We start from the raw sequence: 27,342 nt of genomic DNA on the forward strand, positions 1-27,342 counted from the left end.
TTTTTGGAAAAGGGTACAGAATTAAACATGAAAATTTTTATGATTTAAAAAATACTTCTGGGGGCACCTGAGTGGCTCAGTGGGTGGGCCTCTGCCTTCGGCTCAGGTCATGATCTCAGGGTCCTAGGATCGAGCCCTGCATCGGGCTCTCTGCTCAGCAGGGAGTCTGCTCCCCACCCCTCCTGCCTGCCTCTCTGCCTACTTGTGATCTCTCTCTCTGTCAGATAAATAAAATCTTAAAAAAAAAATACTTCTAATATATTATTGAAAATCCAGTGCTCTTTCCCCTTAACCATAAATGCTATTTTTTTCAAATCTATACATTTATTTTCTTTAATATACTTTCTAAACATTTATTTTCTTTAATAATTTTTGGCTCTGGAGCCTTACCAGAACTGGTTCGTATCTGGGCTCTATGACTTTCTATCTGTATACTCTCAGCAATTCTCTTAATTTCTCTGTACCTCAGATCCCTCATATGTAAAATGAAGGTTAATGACCTACCTACAGGTTTGTTTTACAAATTAAATGAGTAATATAAAATGTTTCCTATAAGTACCTGGTGCATTGTTAAGTACTATAAACAGGAATTAAGTTTTCAGTAACCAAGTGTAGAGGATAGGTTTTCCTTTTATTTTAAACCCTATGACTAAACATACCCCTGGATATTTAAGAGTCTCTAAAATTGGACTGAGCCAGGAAATCTTCATTAAAAGCAAATGAAATTAACCAATCCACAGATAACTCCAAAGTAATACATTACTAAAAATATACTGGGAACCTGTATAACTGATAATAGTATTTCTTTAGCAATTAATCCTGAACTGTGATATTTTATGTAATAAATATAATAAATATTTATGTAATATACTTACATAAATATTTATGTAATAAATATCACATAAATAATTTATGTGATATTTTATGTAATACCATCATTTGGTATTTATCTCCTGCATTATGATTAAACATTCCGCAGTTTTCTGTCTTGTTTTTCTTCCCACCCAGATTGTAATGAGGCAAAGGAGAAAGCACTTCTCATACATCTTTCTTCTTCCTATATCCTATATTTCCACTTAAGCCTAAGGCATTTAACAGATGTTCACTTTCCAGCTCTTTCCTGATGTTTCAGCCTCTCCGAACTCTCATCATTTTTAGTGAGGCCAATATTTCATTTCGCCATTAACAAAATCTAGGATTTATTTAATATAATCATTTAAGGCAATATTAATTTATCCATTTAGCAAACTGACTTTGAAGTAGAGAGAGTTTCGAAGATTCCCTTTGGAGTCAGTTTGTAGCTGCTGCTGTTTATAAAACCAATTATTTACATAAGGATAAATGACCATTTGATATTATTTGACTAAAGTGCACTCAATTCTTTTGAAGACTAAAAATGGTAAGTTTAGTACAAATAGCTATAAGTGTGATATTTCCAGCTAGTATGCTGCTTGTTGATAGACTAAGAATATGGGTATAAAAGGAAGCTAGATCCTATTTCCTCTAGAGCTGAAGCTTTGCAGCACTCTATAATTGGTAGACTTGGTGTGGACGAGGTGTTTGTGCTGGTCTCCTAGGGAAGGGGCCTGTTGTGCTAAGTCCCAGGTGGACTTGCCCTAGTGGAGATGGGCCTCCAGGGTGCAGGGGGGTGGGGCTTTCAGCACAGATAGGGGGAGGAATATGGCGGCACCCTGACCCCATCTACCTTGCCCCCTCCCCGCCCCAGTCTAGCCCTGGAGCTGAAAGTTCACATCCTCCACTCTTTAGGAAGCCCCCACAGAAGAGCAATCAATCACCACTCTTGGGTCCCTGGCTTTTGTCAGAACTCTGCCTTCTCCTTGCCTGTGTTTGAGCTTTTTTATTTCAGGTGTAGGACTGGGTTTCAAAACTCCAAATTTTAGGGACTCCTGTGACGCTGATAGAATGGATAAAGATGTGGTGTGTGTATGTACGCAAAACACAAAACACACACACACACACACACACACACACACACACACACACACAGTGGAATATTACTCAGCCATCAAAAAGAAAGATGTCTCGCCATTCACAACAGTGTGGATGGAGCTAGAATGTATCATGCTAAACAAAATCAGTCATTCAGAGAAAGACAAATACCATATGATTTCAGTCATATCTGGAATTTAAGAAACAGAGCAGATGAACACATGGGAAGGGAGTAAAAGAAGGAGAGAGGGAAACAAACCATCAGAGACTCTTTTTTTTTTTTTTTTTTAAAGATTTATTTGACAGAGAGAGAGAGAGATCACAGGTAGGCAGAGAGGCAGGCACAGAGAGAGGGGGAAGCAGGCTCCCTGCTGAGCAGAGAGCCCGATAAGGGGCTTGATCCCAGGACCCTGAGATCATGACCTGAGCCGAAGGCAGAGGCTTAACCCACTGAGCCACCCAGGCGCCCCGCCATCAGAGACTCTTAACTACAGAAAACAAACTGAGGGTGGATGGAGGGAGGTGGGTGGGGCATGGGCAAGCGGGTGATGGGCATTAAGGAGGGCACTTGTTATGATGAGCACTGGGTGTTGTATGTAAGTGATGAATCACTAAATTCTACTCCTGAAACCAATACTCCACTGTATCTTAACTAAAATTTAAACAAAAACTTAAAAAAAAAAATGGGTAAACAGCTTAATGTAGCTGCTTCAACATTCAAATTCCAGAAAGCCTTGTGAAAACTCCTAATGAAATTGAAATAAATGTATTCAGTGTTGTTGTCTTTGTTCTGTTTTATTTTGGAGGTGGGTTTATGTGTGTGGTTGAAACAAATTACATATACAATTTGGACTGGGGTCTCCATAAATAATTTTTTGAGTTGGGAAAGAAAATGTGCAAAGAGATTCAATAAGTACTGAACAAATTAATGAACATTAATTAAGAATTGTAAAGTATAATTTTAATGGTACATTAGATCCTAATCTCTTTTATCCAGGAGACTATAATGAGAGTTGACATCAACCTCATACCACACACAAAAAACAGGGATGGATCACAGACATGAAGATAATATAGGAATGGCCAAAAAGCACATAAAAAAGTGCTCAACTCATTAGTGATCAAAGAGATGTAAATTAAAACAATGATAAGATAACACTAGAAAGCCACTAGAAAGGCTAAACTTAAAGACTGACAACATCAAATGTTGGAAAGGATTTGGAGCAACTAGAACACTCACCACATTGCTGCGGGGAGAACGGTATATCCACTTTGGAAATAAACTGGAAATTAATCATAGAGTTAGAAAATGCCTACCTCCAGCTAAGTACTTATCCAAAAGAAACAAAAACATAAATCCACAAAAAGACATAAACAATTGTCTAAAGCATGCTTTTTTCATAACAGTCCCACACTGGAAATGATCACCACAGTTTTATGGTGGAAAAATTACAGCAGCGGTTGTCTCTGGGTGTAGGGGAACAAGGTACCAGGAAGGGACCCAAGATGACTTTTTGGTGTGATGGGACTGTTTATATCTTGATGGGGATGGAGGTCAAATGGATGGGTGCATTTGTCAAAACTTACTGATCTGTGTTATCAACACTTAAGATGTGTGCACTCCACTATAACTAAATTATATCTCAAAATTCAAAATATCTCAAAATTCAAAAATATAAAAAGTTAAAGGGAAAACAAAGTTATATGAAATGTATTCCTTATATACAGTGTTTCAGAAACATGGGACACTGGAATCAATGTGATTTTAATAACAATTAAACAATGAAGCAGGTGCCAATATTGTAGTGCTTATTACCTGCCAGGCAGTGGGCACATCTAATCTAATCCTAAACGACATAGCTCTGGACGTAGACATCACTTATATCTCCATTTTATAGAAGAAACTGAACATTAACATGGGACTTTCCCACAAAGCCAGTTAAGTAGCAGAAGTACTGTAAATGGTACAGAAGTACTGAATACGTTAGCTGAATGAGTACTACTTAAACAGATATTCCCCAGGACTTTGTAGGAATTAATTTCAATTTAGTAGGTCTCTCTCAGTGGCTTAAAAATGGAAGAGAACAGAAAACATTACAGAACACTGAATATTGTGAGTCGTGTTTCGAGACTTTTCTTCTGACCTAGGAATATAGGTGTGTGTATGTGTGTCGTGTGTCTGCATGTATGTCCCCTGGGTCACAATACAGTCTATTTTTACTGTGTCTCTGTCAAAAAAATATGAAAAACACTAGAATAGAATGACGAACCCAATTAGTCTGACAGCTGAATCTATGATTTTAAACAGCTTAAGCTATCATAAATAAATTCTAAAAGAAGTGATAAAGTAATCAGTATTGTTGTTTTATTTTAAACTAATGAATGTTATAAATGTCTACAAGCCACGAGATGTTTGGCCTAACAACAAATATACAAGAATGTTAACAAAAAAAATCTCCGTGTTATCAGGGTTAGACAACCAAACACAGCACTGGAGAGGTTTGGGAAAATTTCCTGGACACATGGCTGATTCACAAGGACACATGTTTTGAATGCCTTTACTGACCACTTAATGTTTGCGGGGTACTACAAATACTGAGTGATGTGGGCAATGATAATGGGGATATAAGACTTGACTAAGTAAGATGTAGTCTTCTGCTCTAAAGGGGCTTAAAATATTCCAGACAAGTTCAAGACCTAAGAGCAGAAATAAACAAGCTGCCTCTGCTGTTTAAATGTTTTCTAAACAGTATCATTAATGTTTAGAGGAACACCAAGTACAATTTATTTGATCAGGACTTTCTAAGACTCAGATCTTACACTCAGAATAGGAAGGAAAAGGCCAACCCTGGAAGTGGGCGGGTTCTGGCAGATAAATGGGACTATCAGCGATATAATGAATCACAGGAAACACCAGGAGGTTGAGCCGGGCATATAATCCAAAAACCGTCTCTGAAGTATGGCACAGGGAGACCCAGACCACAGACTATAACCTGTGTGTGATCCTTTAAGCAAATGTGAACTTGAAAAACTTCTTTCTTAGAAGTGTGCTCAGCCTCTTTAACTCACAATGTATTAGCAGTGCAGAAACTAACTTCAAGGCTAAAATAGTTAAAAAGAGTTCATTAATAAGACTAAAAGGGTATCTTCCTCTTCCTCTAGTTAGGGGATCCTATGGAGGGAGCTGTATGATTGTGGGATGAGTCTTAACTCTAATCGTTTTTTCAAGGCGAGATTCTTAAATGACACACGCAGTCATACTACAAGGAAGCGTGGCAAGAAACCAGCCACTCAGTGGTAAGGTCATAGATAGAGGGTCCTTATTAGCAAGACTCAGGAGTAGAAAGTGTTCACACTGAGAAGTTTAGTGAGGAAACAGGGCTAAGAAGTTTTGTGGGGGTTGAAAGGGGACTTGTGTGGCTCTCAAGCCACAGGGAGAGCAAGATGTGAGGGCAGGCAAACAGAAGCAGGGACTGTGCTAATTCTACCCTCTGATGAGAGAAGGTAAAACAGTATTTATGATGATATACTAAGAGAGAGCACAAGCCCTCTGTCACAAGTCTGAGGCTGGAAAGGTGGCAACCTCTATGGTCACTGAGGACTCATGGAGGAGGAGGCAGCTAGCTATTCAGTTTGAACCAGCCGTCATACAGGGAAACTGGAGACTCAAAGTAGGGCAGGATGATTTTTCTTTAGAGAACAGAAGAGGAAGAGGAGTAAAGAAGCCAAGACCGAGAAGAGAAAGGTGGGCTACAAGTGCATTGTGGGTATTTCATGAAAATTTATTAAATGTGAACTGGCAATGTTTATTACTACAAGAAGGTACTGGATAAATACAGGTATGGAGAAACCCAGCGTGCTCAAATTGACCCCTGCTACTACTAATCCCAAGTAATCCCAACCCCCTACTGCTTTTATCTCCATGAAAAAGTGTACTGAGGAGATTAGAGGATGAATGGATGGGAAGTTATCTTTGCTTGGAGATATAAGAGCGCTTCCTTTTTACTTTAAAGGGTAGCAATACCTTTAGGAAACTTTAATGTCACCAAGGACAAGAATGGGATAACCTTGACCATTTCAATCCCCAAAGAAACAGCACCAGTGGCTCTATTCTAAGCCTCTCTGTCTGTCTCAGCCTCTTCCCTAATGGCTTCTTGGCCTCCTCTGGAGGTCGTCACTTGTCCCAGGAAAAAAAGGTTTTAAAGGGAAAAGAAAGGATTTCAAAGGGAAAAGCGAACAATTTGGAAAGCAACCAGAGAAAGGGGGGAATGAGGAAGATTTGGTGGGAGCCAAAATCAAAAACCCACTCATGAAATGGGACATAAGTAAACAAATTCTGAAAGATTAAGAGAGAGGATATGTATAATTTAGACAGATGCCCATGGAGGCCCTTAGCTGCAGTGTCTGGGCAACAGTATTTTTGGATATACTTAGATACATAAGGAAAGACAAGCGATACCGTACTCTTTAAAAAAAGATAATATACGATTTTCAATGAGGCTCACAAAGCTCCCATTGCTGGTCAGTCAGGGAGTGCAGATGACTACATTCCACTCTGACAGACAGGGACCCCGAGGTAAAATGCCAGCTGAAAACTAAAATATGGGGGTGCCTGGGTGGTTCAGTCAGCTAAGTGTCTGCCTTTGGGTCAGGTCATGGTCTCAGGACCCTGGTATCATCAGGCTCCCTACACCCTGCTCAGTGAGGAGCCTGCTTCTCCCTCTCCCTCTGCTGCTATCCTGGGTCTACTCCTGCTCTCTCTCAAATAAATAAATAAATAAATTTTTAAAAACCACTAAAATATGGCCTTTCATTAAAAAAAAAATTTATTTATTTACTTGACAGAGTTCACAAGTAGACAGAGAGGCAGGCAGAGAGGAGGGGGAAGCAGGCTCCCTGCCGAGCAGAGAGCCCTGTGCGGGGGCTTGATCCCGGGGTCCTGGGATCATGACCTGAGCTGAAGGCAGAGGCCTTAACCCACTGAGCCACCCAGGCGCCCCGGTCTTTCATTTTTTTTAGATGAAGACACAGGCATAGTGAACAAAGGTACATATCCCAATTATTTGGTATCCTTTATGACAAATATGGAAACAAACACAAGCAATGATTTCCCGTCTGAAGAACAAACTGTTCCTTCTTAGTGCAGGGTGAAATGTAAATAATGTCACCGAGTGGGAATTATCAACAGTAAAAGTTATGAAATTGTATTACGATAGTGAAGCCTCTCTTCTCAAAAATATGAATGAATAAGAGGCAATCTGTTTCGGGCCTTGAATACATTCAACTTAGACCCTAAGGGCCTGAACTTATTCCCTCATAGGACAAATACTTCTGCAAGAACTTTGCAGGCTCTAGACATTCAGGATGCAGGGCTGAACAAGATGAAGCATCCATCCCTCGTGGGGCTTGCTTACATTTATTGCAAAAGAGAAATACCAGACGTAAAAGAGATGAAAATCTCTATCTTCTGTGATACTTAGCAGCAGGAATTGATACATTCCCATATTATCACTAATCTGGTGCAGACAGAGAAACAGAAATCACGTAAGTATGATTCAATCCTACAAAACTTTACTGGATACAGTAATGGGAGAGGTTTTATGTATGGAGTTTCCAGTCAATACGAACAGAGACTTCTGACTTCGGTAACACAGTCCCATACTCAGTTCTACCAATGAAGTTAGGCTTTTGTCAAACAGACTGCCAGTGAATAGATTAAAATAATTTTTGGGAAGTTATGCCTATCTTAGAACTCACTAGGTGGAGTTGGCTTTTCCGACACAGAAATTCTTTTCGTTGTTGTTAAACAATGGAATATTATGAACTACAGATATGAAACTGAAGCCAGGAAAAGTACTTTGAAGGGTTATAGGTCTCCTGCTTTGATAATGGTATTTCTTGAAATTTTAGTCACGTAGTTCCTCATATATACGTTGTCAGCTCTATTAAATTTGAGTCCATGACCTGTGAAAGAATCTGCTTTGAAAGAACTTTTAGGCATCCTGTTCAAAAGGAGAATTTGAAAATTAATGGGAAATTTACTCTTTGCTCTTTTTGGGAGAAAATCAGGGATATGGTGTTAACAAGCCCATGCTCTCCCAAGTATGCCAGGTTTGTCTCTACCCTCTTAACTGTATCTTAGAATTATTTAGATTTATGTGAGAGTATAAATCACTTAGAAGTAAAGACACTTAAGAAATAAATGTGGTTCTTAACTCCTTAATGTTCCAGTTCATACTATATTTCTTTAAAATATAATTTTTAATTTCATAAATGAATATTTTCTAATAAAAAACTTAACTATACAGATAAAGCCAAAGTCCTTCCTGAACACAACCCAATCTCTCTTTTCTCTTCAAGAGTTTTTGGTGTCATGGGTATCCTCTCAGACTTTCTCCAAGTATATCCATAAATGTGTATATGTGCACTTTTTCATTTATTGTGTCTCAGATCCTTCTAATTAAGTCAGTACATTGCTTGTTTTTTTTTCTCATTAAAAAAAAAGCAATTAGATAATATGCCATAGTAAGGATGGACCACTTGATGTTGCTATATTTTATTAATGGACATTTAGATTGTTTATAGTTCTCTAATACTGTATCAAGCAATACTGCAATGAGCATTCTTGTTCATGGATGTGACTAGTCTGGTGGAATAGATCCATTCCTCTGCTTTTCTAAGGAAATAAATCCCCACATGATAAAATTCCCTGCTTCACTCAATATATGCTCCCCAGCACTTAAGATTTTCAGCAAACATACAAGATGATGGCTTCCTCCTGTCTTTCCAAATATTCCTATAACTGGCTAAACTGAAATACTAAATGATGGATCACAGGCTTTAATTTTGCAAGCAACCTCGCTATCCTCCTTTCTCTCTCTTTAAGGGGAGCAACTAGAAATAACTTCTGATTAATCCCGAATCACAAGGCTCACACATGCAATAAGACACAATAAGAGGAAGTCAAAATAACAGGAATAAGCTGTTTCCCTTTTTTATTTGCTTTAGTTTCAGGCTGAATAAATGCGGTGAAATCCCCCACTGCTATAATCTTTTGTGGAACTGCTCCCCAACTGCTAGAGAACTGTGCGTTCTCTAAATAGGTAGCATTGTACAAGCTGAGTTCCCCCTTTCTTGCCTCAAAGGCATACAGAGAACAGGCCACAGGAAGATGTGGTGAAATGAGAAATCTGCTTATTTTTTGGAACTTTCCCTCTTGAACCCCTAAATGCCATAATTTGTAATACGAATGATGATGTGGTAAAATCTGCAGGGCAAGCAGCTGATAGCAGACAACTACTCTCAGGAGTCAGTTAGTTTTTCCTTCTGGGGCTCCACATTTTTCTGAATGCAACAAAGATGCTTCATCATTTAAGAATGCAGTCCTCTCTTTAATATAAATACCCAATTTAGAAACAGTCCATATAGGACCGGCCTTTCCTGCTTCTTTTGGCTCTTTTCTGCCAGAGTACCCACCATTAAACCCAGTACATCCTTTCAGGAATATCACTCTCTTCCCAGGGCAGAACATTTTTTGGGAGCTCCTACTTTTCTCAAAGAAACCAAGCCAACGGGAAGCAAGAAAGAGGCACTGTGAGATGTATTTCTGGCTTCACCAGTTGCAACTTAATACTGTTTCTTCCTCCCCCCCCCCCCATGCCCACTGTTCTGTGACTTATTTTCTCACTTAACCATATCCTGGAGAATGTTATACATAAAGCTCTATCTCTCATTCTCTTTAATGATTGCACAGTATTCTACTGCATAATATTACCATAATTTACTTGGCTGGAACCCTACTGAGACACTTAGGTTGTATCTGGCATTTTGCTGCTATGACCAATATTGCAATAAATATCCTTACACATACACTTGATTGGATGGGTCTAAGTACATCTGTGAGGAAAATTTCTAAAAGTGGGTCATGAAATTAGGTTAGTAGGATCACAAAGAGCATTTAATGAAAAATAAAGTGCAAAAGATCAGAAAATAATATAATACAGTACGGTATAGTATAAATATTATAGTAAAGCATAAAGTTAGTATACATTTTGGTGAAATTTCTGCTTTACTTAATACATACTTGTTGCTGTCTATATGTGGCCTGGATTGTGGCAGAATGATGGAATATATTGCAAAACTGTTTGAAAGACACCTCTTTAGACTCTGGTATGATAAAGAGGTATTTTTATTATAGCCTTCTTTCTTCTTTCCCTAAACTCTATGATCTTTTTATTGTATAGCTTGGGAATTGAGGTTGGTTTTTCAGGCAGAGATAGTTATTTAGGGTGGGCTAGAAAAAGAATAATATTAACAATATCAGGAACAACAAACGGGATAATTTAACTGTAGTTCTAATTAGCTCTGATATCTTTCCCTACAAAGTGAATATTATGTAACTAAATTATTGTCTTAGGGCATGACTGTTAACAAACAGAAATTTGAACAAGAAGCTGTTGTATATGATTACTGTATTTAAAAGCACATGTTTCTGATTTCAAAGTAATTTACATATAATACATAGGTTTTGGAGAAAAAAATTAAAATGTACCTATGATTCCACTACCCAGGGACAACCACTATTAATATTAAAACTACAAATTTCAAGGGTGCCTGGGTGGCTCAGTCAGTTAATTGTCTGACTCCTGATTTCAGCTCAGGTCATGATCTCAGGGTTGTGAAATCAAGCCCTGTCTTGGGCTCTGTGCTGGGCATGGAGCCTGCTTAAGATTTCTCTCTCTCCTTCAGCCCCTACTCTTCCCCACTCGTGCATATATGTGCACTCTTTCTCTCTCAAGGAAAAAAATAAATAAATACAATAAAACTACAAATTTCAATCTATTTGTTTGAGTCCTTTTCCTGTATATACACACATGCACATGTTATTCTTATAATCAAGATTAAATGATATATTTAATGTTATGCACTGCTTTGCAAATTTAACATTACACCATAGGAACATTACCATGTCATTAAAACTTTTTCATATGCATTATGTTTTTTTAAGGTTTTATTTACTTTTTATTTGACAGAGAGAGAGAGAGAGACAGCACAAATAGAGGGGAGGAGAAGAGGGAGAAGGAAAAGTGGGGTCCCTGCTAGCAGGAGGACCTGAGCTGAAGGCAGATACTTAACCCACTGAGCCACTCAGGCACGCCAATGTTTTAAAATAGCTACGTAAAATAGCTACCTAACAGTCGCCATGTGGATGTATTACCTAATTCATGTAGCCATTAACCAAAGGCTACTCTTTATAAAGAGTTAATTGGAAATAAAACAATATAACTATGTTATCATGAGCTGTTTGGGGGGTAACTGGAAGTAACTTATAGAAAATTTTTTCTGTAAATAAATTTTTACATAAAACCATTTAGACTACAACAAGTCTCTTCAATAAATATATGTCTTGAGATTAGTATATTTAATGAAAGAAACCAACATGGAATTTTTAATTCAAAAGCATAACAGCAAGGTAATACTATGTCTACCTATTCTGTAGTAACCCTCTGGAATAGCACTCAGATACAGGGATGTTGCCTATAAATAAATCCCCTTTAAAATAAATTTTCTTCCTATGGTCCAAATTAACAATGAGAAAAAGAATGCTTTCTAGGAAATAATAAGGAAACAGTATATTTTAATGTCTATTTACGGGCTAGTGAAAATCATTTAATATAAAACTTTTTTAAAGATTTTATTTATTTATTGGACAGACAGAGATCACAAGTAGGTAGAGAGGCAGGCAGCGAGAGAGGGAGGGGGAACCAGACTCCTTGCTGAGCAGAGAACCCAATGCGGGACTCGATCCCAGGACCTTGGGATCATGACCTGAGCCGAAGGCAGATGCTTTAACCCACTGAGCCACCCAGGAGCCCCTAAAACGTTAATTTTTAAGATGATCTTTAAACTTCAATTAGATCAGTTCTGTTACTTTTAGGAAAGAGGTAATAATATTCTATCAGAAGGTGAAAAATGTACATACTGTTTTTTTCCTCTTTAGAAAAATTACTCAAAATAATAAATAAAATTATTTATCAAAAAATAAGATACAGGGGCGCCTGGGTGGCTCAGGCAGGTAAGCATCTGCCTTCCTTCGGCTCAGGTCCTTGGATCAAGCCCTGCCTCTGTCTCCCTGCTCAACAGTGAGTCTGTTTCTCCTTCTTCCTCTGTCCCCCACTTGTGTTCTCTCTTTCGGTGTTGCTCTTGCTCTCTCAAATAAAGAAAATCTTAAAAAAAACAAGATAGTAAACTATTAAAACTAATAAAGACAAGGGATAAAAAGCTGCTTTAAAGGGAGCAGTTCATTAAAGCAGCAGTACTGTTTCTTTTTTTGAGATGGCTATGATTTTTAAATTACTATTAAGTTTTGCCATTGGAAAAATAATTACTGAACTCTCTTCAGCAAAATTTTAAAAATTAAATTACAGAATTTTAATTTCTTCAAAAAGAATTAAAAAAAAAAAGATTTTATTTATTTATTTGACAGAGATCACAAGTAGGCGGAGAGGCAGGCAGAGACAGAGGAGGAAGCAGGCTCCTAAGCAGACAGCCTGATGCAGGGCTGGATCCCAGGACCCTAGGATCATGACCTGAGCTGCAGGCAGAGGCTTTACCCACTGAGCCGCCCAGGCGCCCCACAGAATTTTAATTTCTAAAAAGCGGTAGAGCAAAGCTGAAAAAGCTACTCTGCATCACTTTACTTGATCTAACAGAAGGTTAATAAGCATTGCCAGAGGCAAGGGCAACAAAAGCAAATATGAACTATTGGGACTTCATGAAGATAAAAGCTTCTACACAGTAAAGGGAACAATCAACAAAACTAAAAGGCAACCTATAGAATGGGAAAAGATATTTGCAAATGACATAAGTGATAAAGGGTTAGTATCCAAAAATCTATAAAAAATTTATTAAACTCAACACACATAAAACAAATAATCCAGTTAACTTTTTTCCAAAGAAGACATCCAGATGGCCAACAGACACACAAGAAGATGCTCAACATCACTCAGCGTCAAGGAAATACAAATCAGAACCACAATGAGGTATCACCTCACATTGGTCAGAATGGCTAAAATTAACAAGTCAGGAAACAGATTTTGGCGAGGATGCAAAGAAAGGCAAACCCTCTTACAAGCTGGTGGGAATGCAAACTGGTGCAGCCATGCAGCCACTCTGGAAAACAGTATGGAGGTTCCTCAAGAAATTGAAAAAAGAGCTACCCTACTAGTGATACATATGACAAAAGATGGGAAAGACCTATACACTGAAAACTATAAAGCACTGCTAAGAGACCTAAATCAATGGAGACAAATACCATGTTCATGGATTAGAAGACAATTTTTAGATGTCAATTCTCCCCAGATTGATCTATAGATTCAATGGAATCCCAATCAAAACCCCAATAGCATTTTTGGAGAAACGGATGAGCTGATTTTAAGATTCATATGGCAATGCCAAGGAGCATGAATCACTAAAACAACTTTGGAAAAAACACAAACCAACCCACAGTTGAAAGATTAACACCACCTGATTTTAAGACTTATTATAAGGCCACAGTAATCAAGAAAACGTGGTACTGGCATCAAGACAGATTAATGGAACAAAACATTAAATCAACAAGGAAATGCAAATTAAAACTGCAGTGAGCTATTACACACCTATTAGAAAGGCTAAGATTAAAAAGAATGGCCATACCAAGTGTTGGTGAAGATGTGGAGCAACTTGAACACTTACACATGGCTGGTGGGAATGTAAAGTACACTTTGGAAAAGTCTGGCAGTTTCTTAACAACAACAAAAACAAACATACACCCACCAGGTAACAGAGCCATTTCATTCCTAGGTATTCATCCAAAAAAAAAAAAAGAAAGAAGAAGAAGAAAGAAAGCAAGAAAGCAGAAAGCAAGAAAGCATATGTCTATGTAAAGCCTTGCATATGCAGTTTTATTTGCAGCAGTTCAAAACTGGAAACAATGAAAATGTTCACCAACAGATATGGAGGAGACATACACTGGAACACTACTCAGGAATAAAAGGAATGGACTATCAATATAGTAACAACATGGATAAATCTCAAGATAATCACACTGAGTGAGATACTGGGCCAAGAAAAAAAAAATGTACATTCTGTAAAATTCTAGAAAATGTAAACTGATCTCTAGTGGATTAGTGGGGTGGGTGCCAGTAGAGGGAGAAGGGAAGGTAAAAGAGGGGAAGGTTAGGTAAAAGGGTCACAGAGAGGTATAAGAAAAATTTGGGGGAGGGGATACATAGATATGTTCATTATCTTGGTTGTAGTAATGGTTTCACGACAGTATGTATACATGTAACAAAACATCAATTTATACACATTAAATATACATAGTGCAGCTAGAGTATGTCAATTATACCTCAATAAAGCTGTTTAGAAAAACAAAATGTAACAGCATGCCAAATCAAACAACAGAGAAATACACAAGGAAATCAATGGGAAAAAAAATTACTTCTAAAAAGGCTTCCACGATGTCCCTGTATTTCCTGTTTTCATTATGGGTGGAAGGGGGATATAACATAACATCTGTTTCATGCCCCAGAGCACACCCTTAACCCTTGCCAGCTGTCTCAAAGTACATGCTTTTGGTGGTGGGGGTGGGGATGGACCCACTCACAACCATCAATTCCCATAAGAAAAACAAGCTAAAGTGTAAGCCCTATTGACAAAAAATATTTAACCTAAAGATTCATCTTTTGTATGAAGAACAGCATATTATTGAATATACTGTTCGAAATGGATGGACTGTAAAACTTTTGTTCTAATAAACATAACTAAGAGTAAATGACTACTGAGTACCTCAAATAGCACTTGCTATCTCATTTAATCCTCACAATATATCATTCTGCTGATAAAGCTTATAGTGTAAATAACTGGCCAAAAAATCACACAATTAAATGGCAGTACTCTAAACTTTTGATTTGAAAGCTCCATACTCTTAACAGCTATACTTAATTTGAATATTCTAATCAATGGCTTTGTAGACTGCCTAGTAATTATCTTTATGTCTCTCTTGTTTGAAAAGCTAGGATTTCACATCTGGACTTCACTCAGAGAGAGTAGGAATAAAAAATATCAGCCATTCTAACTATAAAAAAATTAAAATACGGCCCAAAACACCCACTGATTAAATCCCTTCTAAAACATGTTTTACAGTAAAGGTTATGAACGTAAATCTAAAAACCTTAATAAAACCTGACACTGCATCAGATCTAAGACATGCAGATATAGTACACCCAATGTGGAAGACTCAAAAATAAATGATTTAATCTAACTTTTATTAGCAATCAAATCTATTTTTCCAAATATTTTAAATGGCCATTAAAGGTCCTCCATCTTCCTCTGGAGTAGTCAAACCTCGCTGGGAAGCCATCTCCTAGATCTGCTTAGAATTAATGAGCTCTCTTACTGAACTGTGCGATGCCAGCCCAGGCAACCCGGGACAGTTAGTTCATGAGCAATGTAATTTGCTTTCACTGTGGAAGGGATTTCTATAGTGTACTCATTCATGAAAATAAACTGGTGAAAGAGAAAGACTTTCACAAAGAATGTTTCCCTCTGACATAATCTCTTGTAAAACAGAAAATCACTTTATATAAAAGTTCAATTAGGACCAAATACAGTATAAATGGCCTCTGTAGCAACTAGATTTTTAAATACAGAGAAGCTGAATATTACACTATTTTCTACCGACTTTCCTGGTTCCATGCCAAACACGCCTTGGCTGCAACAGAAGAACGAGGAGGCTTTTAGATTTTGGGGAGAAAAGTAAATATGGCGGGGGCTTTTCTAGAAGGGTATAGTTGCAATCTGGCACTTTGCAGAAATTCTGGAAAATGAATGAAGTTCTTTTATAAATATAGCTCTATATGTAGGATCTGGGACCTTTATAATAAATATATTCCTATAAAAACCCAAGCCCTGCCAATGTGACCTACTATTTATTTAGCAGCAACTGTGAACCATATGGTTTTGTTCAAAGTTGCAAGGTTGAAGAATAGATTTTTTGCCCAGGAAAAAAATCTATTTTGAAGGTAAAGAGGGAAAAAGATAAGCTTTTTTACTTAAACAGAAGGAAAAAAACCAATCTATTTCAAAAACTTTTCAACCCACGAAACATGAATGAAGAAAGAATACTAAATGTAAGAAAATTAGTAAGCTGCCATATTAGTCTGAGAAGCCCAACAGGTGCTTGCTGCTACGCAAGAATTATAGAAATAGTGGGCGCCTGGGTGGCTCAGTGGGTTAAGCTGCTGCCTTCGGCTCAGGTCATGATCTCAGGGTCCTGGGATCGAGTCCCGCATCGGGCTCTCTGCTCAGCAGGGAGCCTGCTTCCCTCTCTCTCTCTCTGCCTGCCTCTCTGTCTACTTGTGATCTCTCTCTGTCAAACCAATAAATAAAATCTTTAAAAAAAAAAAATAGTAACAGTAAAATCTTTATATATTATAGAAGCCCAAACAAACAAACAAACAACTACAAACAGAGATTTCATTTTAACTTTAAGAATCTGGTATGGCAGTTGCTTTTCTCAAAAGGACTGAAACAGTTTTGACCCCAGCTGCTACTGATTTTATCTAACAATAGACTGTTTAAAGACGTCTCACTTCTGGTGAAGCTATTCATTTCAACCTAGACTGCATCTAGCTTAAGCTTCAGAAGACAACTTTATCACCTCCAAGCCCTATGCAGACTAAACACAACACTTGTGCCCCATTCTGAATGGTATCTTATATCCAAATGCTCCCTTAATTATAGCTCCTGCTTCTCAAGCTGCTCTTTCAACTTGTCAGAAGCTGCCTAAAGTAACTAAAATTGGATTCACGCAGAAAAAATGTATTTTAGGAAAACATGTGCAACAAGCACCTACGCATCTGTTAACATTAAAACCAGAAGGCAGCTGTAAAATTTAACAATTCACAACATCCATTCTGAAATCTTATGGCAGTCCGTTATTTATTTATTTATTTTTGAATATTTTATTTATTTATTTGACAGAGAGAGAGAGAGAAAGAGATCACAAGTAGGCAGAGAGGCAGGCAGAGAGGGAGGGGGGAAGCAGGCTCCCTGCTGAGCAGAGAGACCGATTTAGGGCTCGATTTAGGGCTCGATTCAGGGCTCAATCCCAGGATCCCGAGATTATAACCTGAGCCAAAGGCAGAGGCTGAAGCCACTGAGCCACCCAGGGCCCCTCTGGCAGTCTTTTAAAGCGTATCACAATGGCACGATCATTTCATCTGTTTGACAAGTCTTTACTGTCTGTAAGCCCTATGCTGGGTGCAGAGGATACAGTGATTAGCAAAATAGACACATTGGTTTCTAAGGCTGAAAAGCAAAGAGAAAATAAGGTTGGCCTGGTTTTTCCATTCGAGGCAGCCATCCCCCCACCATCCCACCTCAATTGTGAAGGGGTTGAGGCCCACAAGTTTTTGTAAGTCAACTGTAATATTTATATGGGGAACTGCCTTCCGGAGCCCCAGTGCCAACAGGGGTAGATCTTCAGCTGAGTGTCTTTAACACATGTTGCCAAACTACTGGAGTTTTCTAAAATCTGATTGCTATTTATAATAATAATGCTCCTAGAAAATGCTTTCTGGGTTTTACAAGGAGTCATTGGTATGAGCCAAGCACTTCCCAGTGCAGCTTAGGCAGAGAACTCTTCAGGTTCTAAGCTGGCAACACCTATGGGCAGGAGAGCCAGGTTCTCAGATGAGAATCAAGAGAAGAAATGAGAAAACAACAGGCAATACAAATGAGAATTAGGAACGAGCTCACACTTCCCCCAATCCTTTTCTCTCTTTTCTTCATTGAGCAGAAAAATACGGGATAAGAAATGGGAGGGTGTCCTGGGTTTAATCAGTTTACGACTACTGGTAACAATGGGATGGGGTTATGAGAAACAGAATAGTTTCCAGGGATGTACAGGGAAAGGAAGAAAATTCACTAATAGTGACAAAAGGGGGAGGCCTGTGGAAGTGGCAGAAATGAGTCACCAGCCAGAGTGAACATTTATATGCAACGTACGTTGGCAGGGGAGTCATTAAAAAACTAGGCACCGCTGAGGGCACACCAGAGTCATCCATCCATAATATTAGCAACCACTGACTGTTCCTTGGATATGGGGAACATGGTATGCACTGAAAGAATCTACATAAAGGGTAAAAAATGGCTCCCATGCTGTTGCAGGATCTGCAATGCCTGGCAAATTACAATATTACACACAAATACTAGTTATTAATCATTTATTCTTATTACAGAAAAGGAAGCTGTGCTCCAGACAGACTGAATGATGTGACCAAAGTCATACAGTTCTAATTAGCAGTATGGGAGGCAAAGACGCAGGCAATGAACTTTAACATATGTGACTAGGCATGTGTCAAAGCCATAAACATGTGATTCCCAGGGAGCCACGCAAACCCAAGACTGAAGCAAGCAGGGAAAGGAAGAACAGAAAACAGACTCCATCCCTACCTCCACCCCCCACATATCAGAAGGGAACTGCCTCATGCACTCTGGAGAACGAAACCACTGGATATTACTTATCACATATGACAAAGCTACCAGGGAAAACAAAACAAAACAAAAAAACCAATAGTTTTCAGTGATAAACTACCCTGAGGCATACTCATTAGACAGAAATGTCAGTCTTTTTCAGTCATTCTTGAAAAACACATTAGCATGTCACTTTAAGAGCACATAGAAATAATAGGTTTAGATTTAATTTTATCACAATTATAATTTTAGAGTAATCAAAGAAAAGACTACCCAGATATGACCAAACAAACAAAACATTTACTCTGTATCAGCGCATGAAGGGAAAAAGGCTTTTTGTATGAACTCTTTTGAGTGGTTATTATTGGCTACTTAGGAAATCACTGATTCTCTAAGCTTCCTTGAAATTATCTAGAAAATTATCTTTGCTGCTGTAAAAAAATTCTTCATGGGGCGCCTGGGGGGCTCAGGGGGTTAAGCCTCTGCCTTCGGCTCAGGTCTTGGTCTCAGGGTCCTGGGATGCATCAGGCTCTCTGCTCACTGGGGAGCCTGCTTCCCCCCACCCCCTGCCCACCGCCCTGCCTGCCTTTCTGTCTACTTGTGATCTCTGTCTGTCAAATAAATAAATAAGATCTTTAAAAAAAAATCTTCAACAATGGAGCCTCATATGAACACACATGAAATAAATATTAACGCAATATTTTAAAAAGCAGATAATTTTGAAAACAAAACAAAACAAAAAAACCCAAAATACTTCATAAACTTTTTACCAGTGAGTTTTAAGATGTATACGGATATAACCTCTAATTAAAATTTGAGACTATAAACCTCTTCTTAGATCCTTAGTCTTCGGTGAGCGCTCTGCAGGGGCTACTCTCTCCAGCATGCTCAAGTCTCTCTTCTTTGGCCATTTCTCCTCCCTCTCTTCCTCCTGCTGCTCACACAGATACCTTTACTGTCTTTTCTTTGCATCTGCAAATCTGATCTCAGAACAGATTGGGAAACATCCTCACAACGGTGTAAAGGGTTCATGAAACTTGATAGGAGGTATACCCCCTTATATTTATTAAATTAGACTTTATTTTTTTAGAGCAGTTTTATTATTCATCTTATTTTTACTTTTTTTTTTTTTTTAAAGATTTTGTTTATTTATTTGACAGAGATCACAAGTAGGCAGAGAGGCAGGCAGAGAGAGAGAGGGGGAAGCAAACTCCCCACTGAGCAGAGAGCCTGATGCAGGGCTTGATCCCAGGACGCTGAGGTCATGACCTGAGCCGAAGGCAGAGGTTCAACCCAATGAGCCACCCAAGCGCCCCTTACTTATTATTAAGTAGGTTCCAAGCCCAGTATGGAGCCCAATGCGGGGCTTGAACTCATGACCCTGAGATCAAGATCTGAGCTGAGATCCAGAGTCGGATGCTTGACTGACTGAGCCACCCAGGCACCCCTATTAGAGCAGTTTTAGGCTCACAGAAAAACTGAGTGGAAAGCAGAGTTTCCACATATGTCATACCTGCCTCCCCCCTCCCCCTTATGTCTTAACAGATATCAAATACTAAAACAACAGTAAGAATCCTTTATCTGGGGTCTAGGGAATCCAGAGATGGTCTTCATGGAGTCCTTGATCGCCCAGATATTATAACCTGAATTTTGGTATATGGACATATATACATTTTTTAGGAAGCAAGTCTCATTGCGTTCTGAAGCAGCTGGCATTCAAAAATGGTTAAGGCCTCTAAGCCAAAGAATGAAGTTCAAGGTCCAGACATGAGGTAGAGAGACTAAAGAACTATTTTGGGGTCAGAAAGGCTTTACCAGCATCCTTAAAAGCACACCACACAGGTAGCTGCCAGAGCAAGTATCAGTATGTATAACCAGACCTTGAACTTCAACAGGGGCTACAGAAATAGGTTAAAACAGGTTAAAGAAATTTCAACCCATGAAATGACTTTCAAAACATACGATGACCTCTTTTTTTTTTTGGTTTAACACACCTTTAAAGCCTCTATCACGAGGTCCCTTGCTTCAAGCTCTCCTTCAAGAATACTGAATAGCGTTAGGAGTTCAGGCTTGCTGAGTTTTTCCAGATTCATCCTGAAAGCCTAAAACAAAAACAACGATCAGACAATCTCCAGAAGACAGAGTGAGTTTGATATTACTAAAGAAAAAAATAAAGTGAGTCAGACAAGAAAAGAACAATAATTACAGTAAAAAATGGTTTAAGATGGCAAACAGTACAATTAAGTAGAAGAAATAAGAGCCTCTGATGTTAATCATAAACTGAGCAGTAAGGGAAAATAAAATTCACCTTAATTATGGATTTCATCACTATTCACAAAGATCAATTTTTCATCATTTTTCCTCCAGGCATATTTACGAACATCCTGGGAGGTCTCAGAAAGAGTTAGTCATGAGTTTTGTTACTAGAAGCACAGGTAAAATTCTGTTACCATGAACACTATTTCACCAGAAAATCACGAGATCATGAAAAGACTTCCCAGTTTTAGAGAACCAAATTCCTAAACTGTTTATAAAACATTCTGGCATCCCTCTGAAGTTGGATGAAACAAAACTTGGGCAAAGACAATGGCTGGTGGCAGTATGGGAGACAATTCTTTTTAAACCATCTGCTTTCACGTGATAGGTGTTCTCTCTGAAATAGAGTTTAAAAGGAAAAACACCTACCATGGTATTTATATTTCATATAGTAAAATAAGACTTCAATGCAACCATCATACAAATATACTTTCAAATAATTTCTTAAAATATACCCTCCTTATTAAACATCTTAACTGGACAGATTACTTCAAACTGAATTTATCTGACTCAGCAAGTTCACGTTTCCAAGAAGTCTTGTATCTTCTGAAATACGTTAAATGGCAAACTGCATACCACAGACTCAATCCTTTCTATAAGATTAATTTCTCAAAAATCACAAAGAGACAGAAGTTAGACTGCTACACAATTTTCCAAGGGTCTTCTGACCAGTGGGTATGGTGAGATACATTTTGTAACTTCCGAGGCTGAGCAAATACTACTTTCCTTTTCCCTCTTTTTACTTCCAAATTGTCACTCTCGTATAGTTTCCTTTAAAGTGAATTACAACATGACTAGTTCACACACCCTCCAGTAATTCCCAACTCTTACGAGCACATGAAATTTTAGGAGGCAGACAAAAGAGTCATTGATTCCTTCCAGAGCTACCGCCTCTCAGTGAGGGAGAGCATGTAGGGAAGGCCTACTTCACTGTTGTTAGATTGTGTTCCAAGACATGCCGTACGAATCTTTTGCCACGTGGCAAAATATGTTCCATCTAACTTCAGTTTTAACTGTTAACTTTCTAACTACCGAGTGTTAGCAGCTGGTTAAGTGGTCCTCACTTTGAGATTAGAGAAGACCTCTCACATCAGGTATTTTAAACATAACTAAAAAAACAAACACACAACCACATAAACCTAATAAAGCCACACACTTAATTTAAGATGGGATGCTGGAAAGAGCGTCTGGCTTTGCAGTCAGATAGATGCCAGGTCTGTATAACCTTAGCTGTGTGATTTGGGGCAAGTGTTCTGATTCTCGGTTTTCTTATCTGTGAAAGGGGGATGATGATATCAAACTCATAGGATTGCTGGGAAGACCGGGTTAATAAATGTAAAACATCTCGCCAAATTCCCGATACAAGCTGAACAATGGTCTAATTATTAATAACTAGTATCCTCTTTCATTTTCCACAAGAATTCTAAGAAAGGCATTATAAAAATTGGGGGCAGCCAAGATCAATGACCTCAGAAATACCTTCAAGCTGCCCTTTTGTGGTTTGGAAACACAAGTGGAGAGGGGTGATAGCATCCTGGAGTGAAGAACAGTGAGGAATTTAAGCCACCAGTTGAGTCACACTGGTTTCGTGGATGAAACCCTTCCCCCTCTTCCTGACGGTTTCATGGTTCAATCTCGCAGAGATTAAAAAGCAGAGGAAAAATCCTATCATTTTATGCCCATTCCCTTCCCTCCCATGATGTTAAGCAGAATAATAGGCACTTGGACAAGTACTCTGTAAACACCAGCTACCCTGAGGAAATGAACAGGTTGCAGAAACACCAAAATAACAATGGCAGTGTTCACACGTATTCTCCTTTTTTTCCTTCAGTATCTTTGTAGTCCTTCAAAACTCTTATTTAGAGATCTAAAACTGGGGCTGAAGGAAGCAGTGCCCGGTGAGGAAAGCTTAACAGACCGGGAGCGAGGTGTGCAGAATTTCAGTCTGGGCTCTGCCACTGAGCAGCTCTATGGCTGTGGGGACAAAAGTTACCCAGTTGCTCTGGCTCGGAGTTTCCTCACAGGTAAATCAGACAGACTAGATCATCTCTAAAGTCCTTCTGGTTTCCATTCCAAACTTTCATGGGTAAAAATCCAGAACTAATTGTTAGAGAATCCAGTGAAATAAGAATAAAGTGAATATACAATAAACTAAAACAGACAGTACCTAGATCAAAGTCTTGGCTCTGTTGTGATAAATATACGTCCTCATAAAAGAGGAAAATTGAAACAATCTTCAGAGTCACTTAACTATTCAGCCTAGGCAAGAAAAAATTCCAATCTTTGTCAATGGCATAAAGCACTATAATCTTGTTATGTGCATTTGTAAATCACTTCGCCATACAAATCTTAGTATCTGGAACAATCTGCTAATATGTACTCACTCGTCCAGCTGAGTGTCTACGTAAGGTAAATACAATACAAATATGACACAGGAGGAAGAAAGGGGTCACAGCTCTGTAACTGAAAAACCAATAGGTCTGTTTTCATGTACTCTTATAACCTTTCTTTGGAAATACTAAAATTCAGCAGTTCTTTGCTGTTCTTTATATTTGAATCCAATCTTAAATTTGCAATAAATTTAATATAAATGAAAGACCATAAAACCACATCATGTTTTAGGGGAATAGCGATATTCCTGGGAGTGGGGGTAAAGGTGAGGGGTGGGGATGATACTGACCTGATAAGTGGCAGTCACACTTTCCGCCTGGAGGATAAATTCTTAAGGTCTTCTTCAGTTAAAATTTGGGAAAATCAGCAAAATATTTAAAATACCATCAGCATGGTGGAAGAGTGTCCGATGCTGCAAAATAATAAGAAATTTATTTCTATGTTACTATACCATAAATGATTGGATAAACCCCATGAATGTCAACTATTATTACAACTAATAAGGCCTGAGAGGTGTGGGTTGACACAGACAAGAAAGAAAACAGCCACTTCTTCAAGTCGAAGCTGAGTAATAAAACAAAAATACCATGCATCTGACTTCCTTTTTGCAATTACAGTTAGGGAAGGTGAGGGCTTTCAAAACCTTTTTACTTTAAGATGTGCACTGCCATTTCAAGGACTAACTTATGAATGCCCTAGAAGAGAAATGACTTTGTCTCCCTGAATTGACAAAAGCCTATTTGCTTAAATCACCATGACTGATGCACAATACACTCGGATGGAAAGATTACATAATTACAACCGAACTTTTCAAACTGCTAAATTTTGTAAGGTACGCCTTTATACCCTCACCTTCTGCCAGGCAATGAACAGACAAATCAACCTGTCACCATCTGGACTTTGTCTGTAAGGCTAATTCCTCATCCTAGCTCCTACTTTTCCCCATTTTTTCCCAAACATTAAGTGTTGAATTACATGCAAATTCTGTGTTTATATTTTCCTAACAGTATATCAGACCCTGCAAACTTTTAAAAAAATGATAAGACTTTAAATTTTATGAGGAAACACAACTTTTGTCCTGTACTTTAAGGCACCAACTCTTAAACTTGACTCCCATTCTTGCCTAATATATAAGTGATGTGGCCCAAGATATTTGGAAAAAGGCTGTTGCTAATTCCATATTAATTGTCAGAAGTAAGAGTGCCAGATTTCTGGCGCGTCGTCATCTACAGACTCATTCTCCACTTGCTTTCTGAATGAGCTGTTACTTGTCACTGTCATGATCCATTAAGTAACACTGAAAGACAAGATCATTTCAACCAGATGCTCAGTTCATTCTTTCCATTTGAAAGTCTCCAAGACACAACTTTCCTTAGAGTTTAGAGGCAGATATGTCTGTTCAAGGCATGCCACAGTCTATAAATCTGAAATAAAAACCACTCGTAGACAAGTTGTCTGAATACATTATTACACACTGTGGCACAGCTAACTGTAGCTATAGTAAGCTTTATAGTTTTCTCAATTAAAAAATAAATGTATATAAGAAAAGAGACAGGGCGTCTGGGTGGCTCAGTGGGTTAAGCCTCTGCCTTCAGCTCAGGTCATGATCTCAGAATCCTGGGGTTGAGTCCCGCACTGGGCTCTCTGCTCAGCAGGGAGGGAGCATGCTTCCCTTCCTCTTTCTCTGCCTGCCTCTCTGCCTAATTGTGATCTTGCTCTGTGTCAAATAAATAAAATCTTAAAAAAAAAAAAAAAAAGATAAATTATACATATTTTGCTACCTGGGGAAAAAGAAACCTATTTATGGGATAGGTATGAAACTTATTTTTAGGTTATCAATAAATAATTTTAAACACCAGTTTGCCCAGCACACCATTTGGTCTATTCACAGGCTACTTTCCATCAAGCCAGGACCAACAGTCAGGAGTGTGTGAGTCTTTGACACAAACTTTTATGTGCCAACAGTCACAAGAATGGAGGCTACCAAGAAGGATGCCCTCACCCCTCCCCGACCCTCCTCAGTGGCAGTGCTGATTTTGCCATGGAGGTGTGTTGCTGTGGCTTGGGTTCTGTTCATTTTATTCTGACATTTTCCCTTCTCTGGATAATACCCAAGCTCCATTCGTTCTGGTTCTGGGTGATCCTTTTCGTTCTTGACGAAGCCCCAGGTTTTGCTCTAGAAATCTGAATTAATTCTACAGGAGAGCAGGAGTTGCTGCCTTTTTTTAATCACAGAGACACTGGTTGGCAGAAAAAGAAACACCCTAGGTTTCTATAGCTATGTAAGCAGGAGGGCAGGGCAGGGTGGAGTGCAAGTACATGTTTGTATATCTAGTATCTGGGTGTGTGTATGTCTTTATGTGGAACAGTAGGCTTGACTTCTAAATAGTGGGTAGTATGGGGCATGAAAGAGGGAAAGCACATTTTTGGTAAGTCTTAGGTACTTCTGGACATAGAAACACCTTAAAAAAATCTACACAGATCTGGGTTTTTTTTTTTTTCTTTTCTTTTTTAAGTCAACTTGGCTAGTATAAAAAACAAATCAGTTGTTTTGCCCAGAAAATCACACTTGCAAACTGCATAAAAATCACTTCTTTAATATAAACTGAGACATCAAATTTAAAAAAACTTATACTTGGGCTGCAACTGACTGGGATTCAGGCCATTTAGTAAGTTTTTAGTATTAGCAATAAGACAGAAAGCAAATTTGCTCCCACTATGTGAGGATTTTCACATACATATCAGCTAAGGCAACATATAGGAGGCCAATTAATTCTTAAAATTCAGAGTCAACACTGACATACAAAATGGGTGTTTTTGAGAGCTTTCCACTAGATAATGTACTTTCTTAAAAATCCAGAATATATGAAACTTAAAAAATAAAATAAACATGTCATATTTATAAATACTAAATCTAAATATGGACAAAAATGCACTGCTATTTTTAAAAATGTATCCAAAGCAACCTACTATCTGGGGGTGGAAGGCGTTGACACATTACCTTGACTATCTCAAAAAGATTTGTTTCCCCACCCTCTGGCACTTCTAGTTTTTCGGAAGGGTTATTTATGCATTTGGGGGTAAGAGAGTGACACTATTCCAAACTGTATTTCTCATTCTGGTTTTGGCATTTTAGGATTAGTCTAGGGAAGAAAAACATGTCAAAATACTATCAGAAAATAATTTTCTGACCAAGAAAGCAGATCTTTTGTATGTTTACTAAAGAGAGTTGTTTTTGCTATTATTTACAAAGGTTCTAAAACCAAGGTATAAAAACAAATATCATTTTATTGAATTCTGCAATACTAAGCAATATAAGCTTTACTACAAATGTCAAATCAATCTTTCAGTTGAAGATAAAAGATATTACTGGACTATTTGGATCCTTATATGTCTACGTGTTATAATAAGTGTTTGGACTAGGGGTGTCTGGGTGCCTCAGTTAGTTAAGTTCCAACTCTTGATTTCCACGCAAGTCATGATCTCAGGGTTGTGAGATCAAGCCCTGCATTGGGCTCCACGCAGAGTGTGAGCCTGCTTAAGATTCTCCCTTTCCCTCAGCTCCCACCCCCTGCTCGTTCTCTCTCAGGAAAAAAAACAACAACAAAAAAACCACAAAACTGTTTGGGCTAAATTGGATGCCTGCCCCCATTCATATATTCAAGTCTTGATTCCCAACACCTCAGAATATAATGCATTTGGAGACAGGGTCTTTAAAGAGGGAATTAAGTTAAAATGCGGTTATTAGGGTAGGCCCTAATCTACTATGGCTGGTAGCCTTGTAAGAGGGGAAACCTGGATACAAACAAGGGACAGGGAAAGACCATGTGAAGACACAGGGGGAAGAGGGTCATCTACGAGTATAAGAGAGAGGCCTCAGAAGAAACCAATCCTGCTGACACATTTCCAATTTCTAGCCTACAGGATTTCGAGAAAATAAATTTCTGTTGTTCAAGCCATCCGGTCTGCGTTGTTATGGCAGTCTAAGCAAATGAATACAACATGTTAACCATTTACTACTTTACAGACTCTTAGAGCAACTAGATCTGAGCCTTCCCATTACCAGGAGAGAGAGTGCTATACACTTCTCAGAATGCCTTGCTTTGTCTTATTGCTATCAGTTTGTTTTCTCAAGCCACACTATAGATAGTATTATATAAAACAAAA

General features: G+C 38.4%; 1 protein-coding gene across 1 annotated transcript in view; it reads right to left on the minus strand.

Annotated features, from left to right (window-relative positions):
• CTTNBP2NL (CTTNBP2 N-terminal like) overlaps positions 1 to 23,595 on the minus strand; it is a 35,681-nt gene extending 12,086 nt beyond the window's left edge. The window contains exons 1-2 of the mRNA XM_032881433.1: positions 23,465 to 23,595; positions 20,463 to 20,570 (exon numbers count right to left, since the gene is read on the minus strand). Of these exons, the coding sequence (XP_032737324.1) occupies positions 20,463 to 20,561 (99 nt within the window). The 5' untranslated portion in view covers positions 20,562 to 20,570; positions 23,465 to 23,595. The remainder of the gene's footprint in view (positions 1 to 20,462; positions 20,571 to 23,464) is intronic.
• Positions 23,596 to 27,342: the final 3,747 nt, after the last annotated feature.

The sequence above is a fragment of the Lontra canadensis genome, unplaced genomic scaffold (assembly GCF_010015895.1).
Source record: "Lontra canadensis isolate GAN:19392208 unplaced genomic scaffold, GSC_riverotter_1.0 scaffold75, whole genome shotgun sequence".
Taxonomy (NCBI): domain Eukaryota; kingdom Metazoa; phylum Chordata; class Mammalia; order Carnivora; family Mustelidae; genus Lontra; species Lontra canadensis.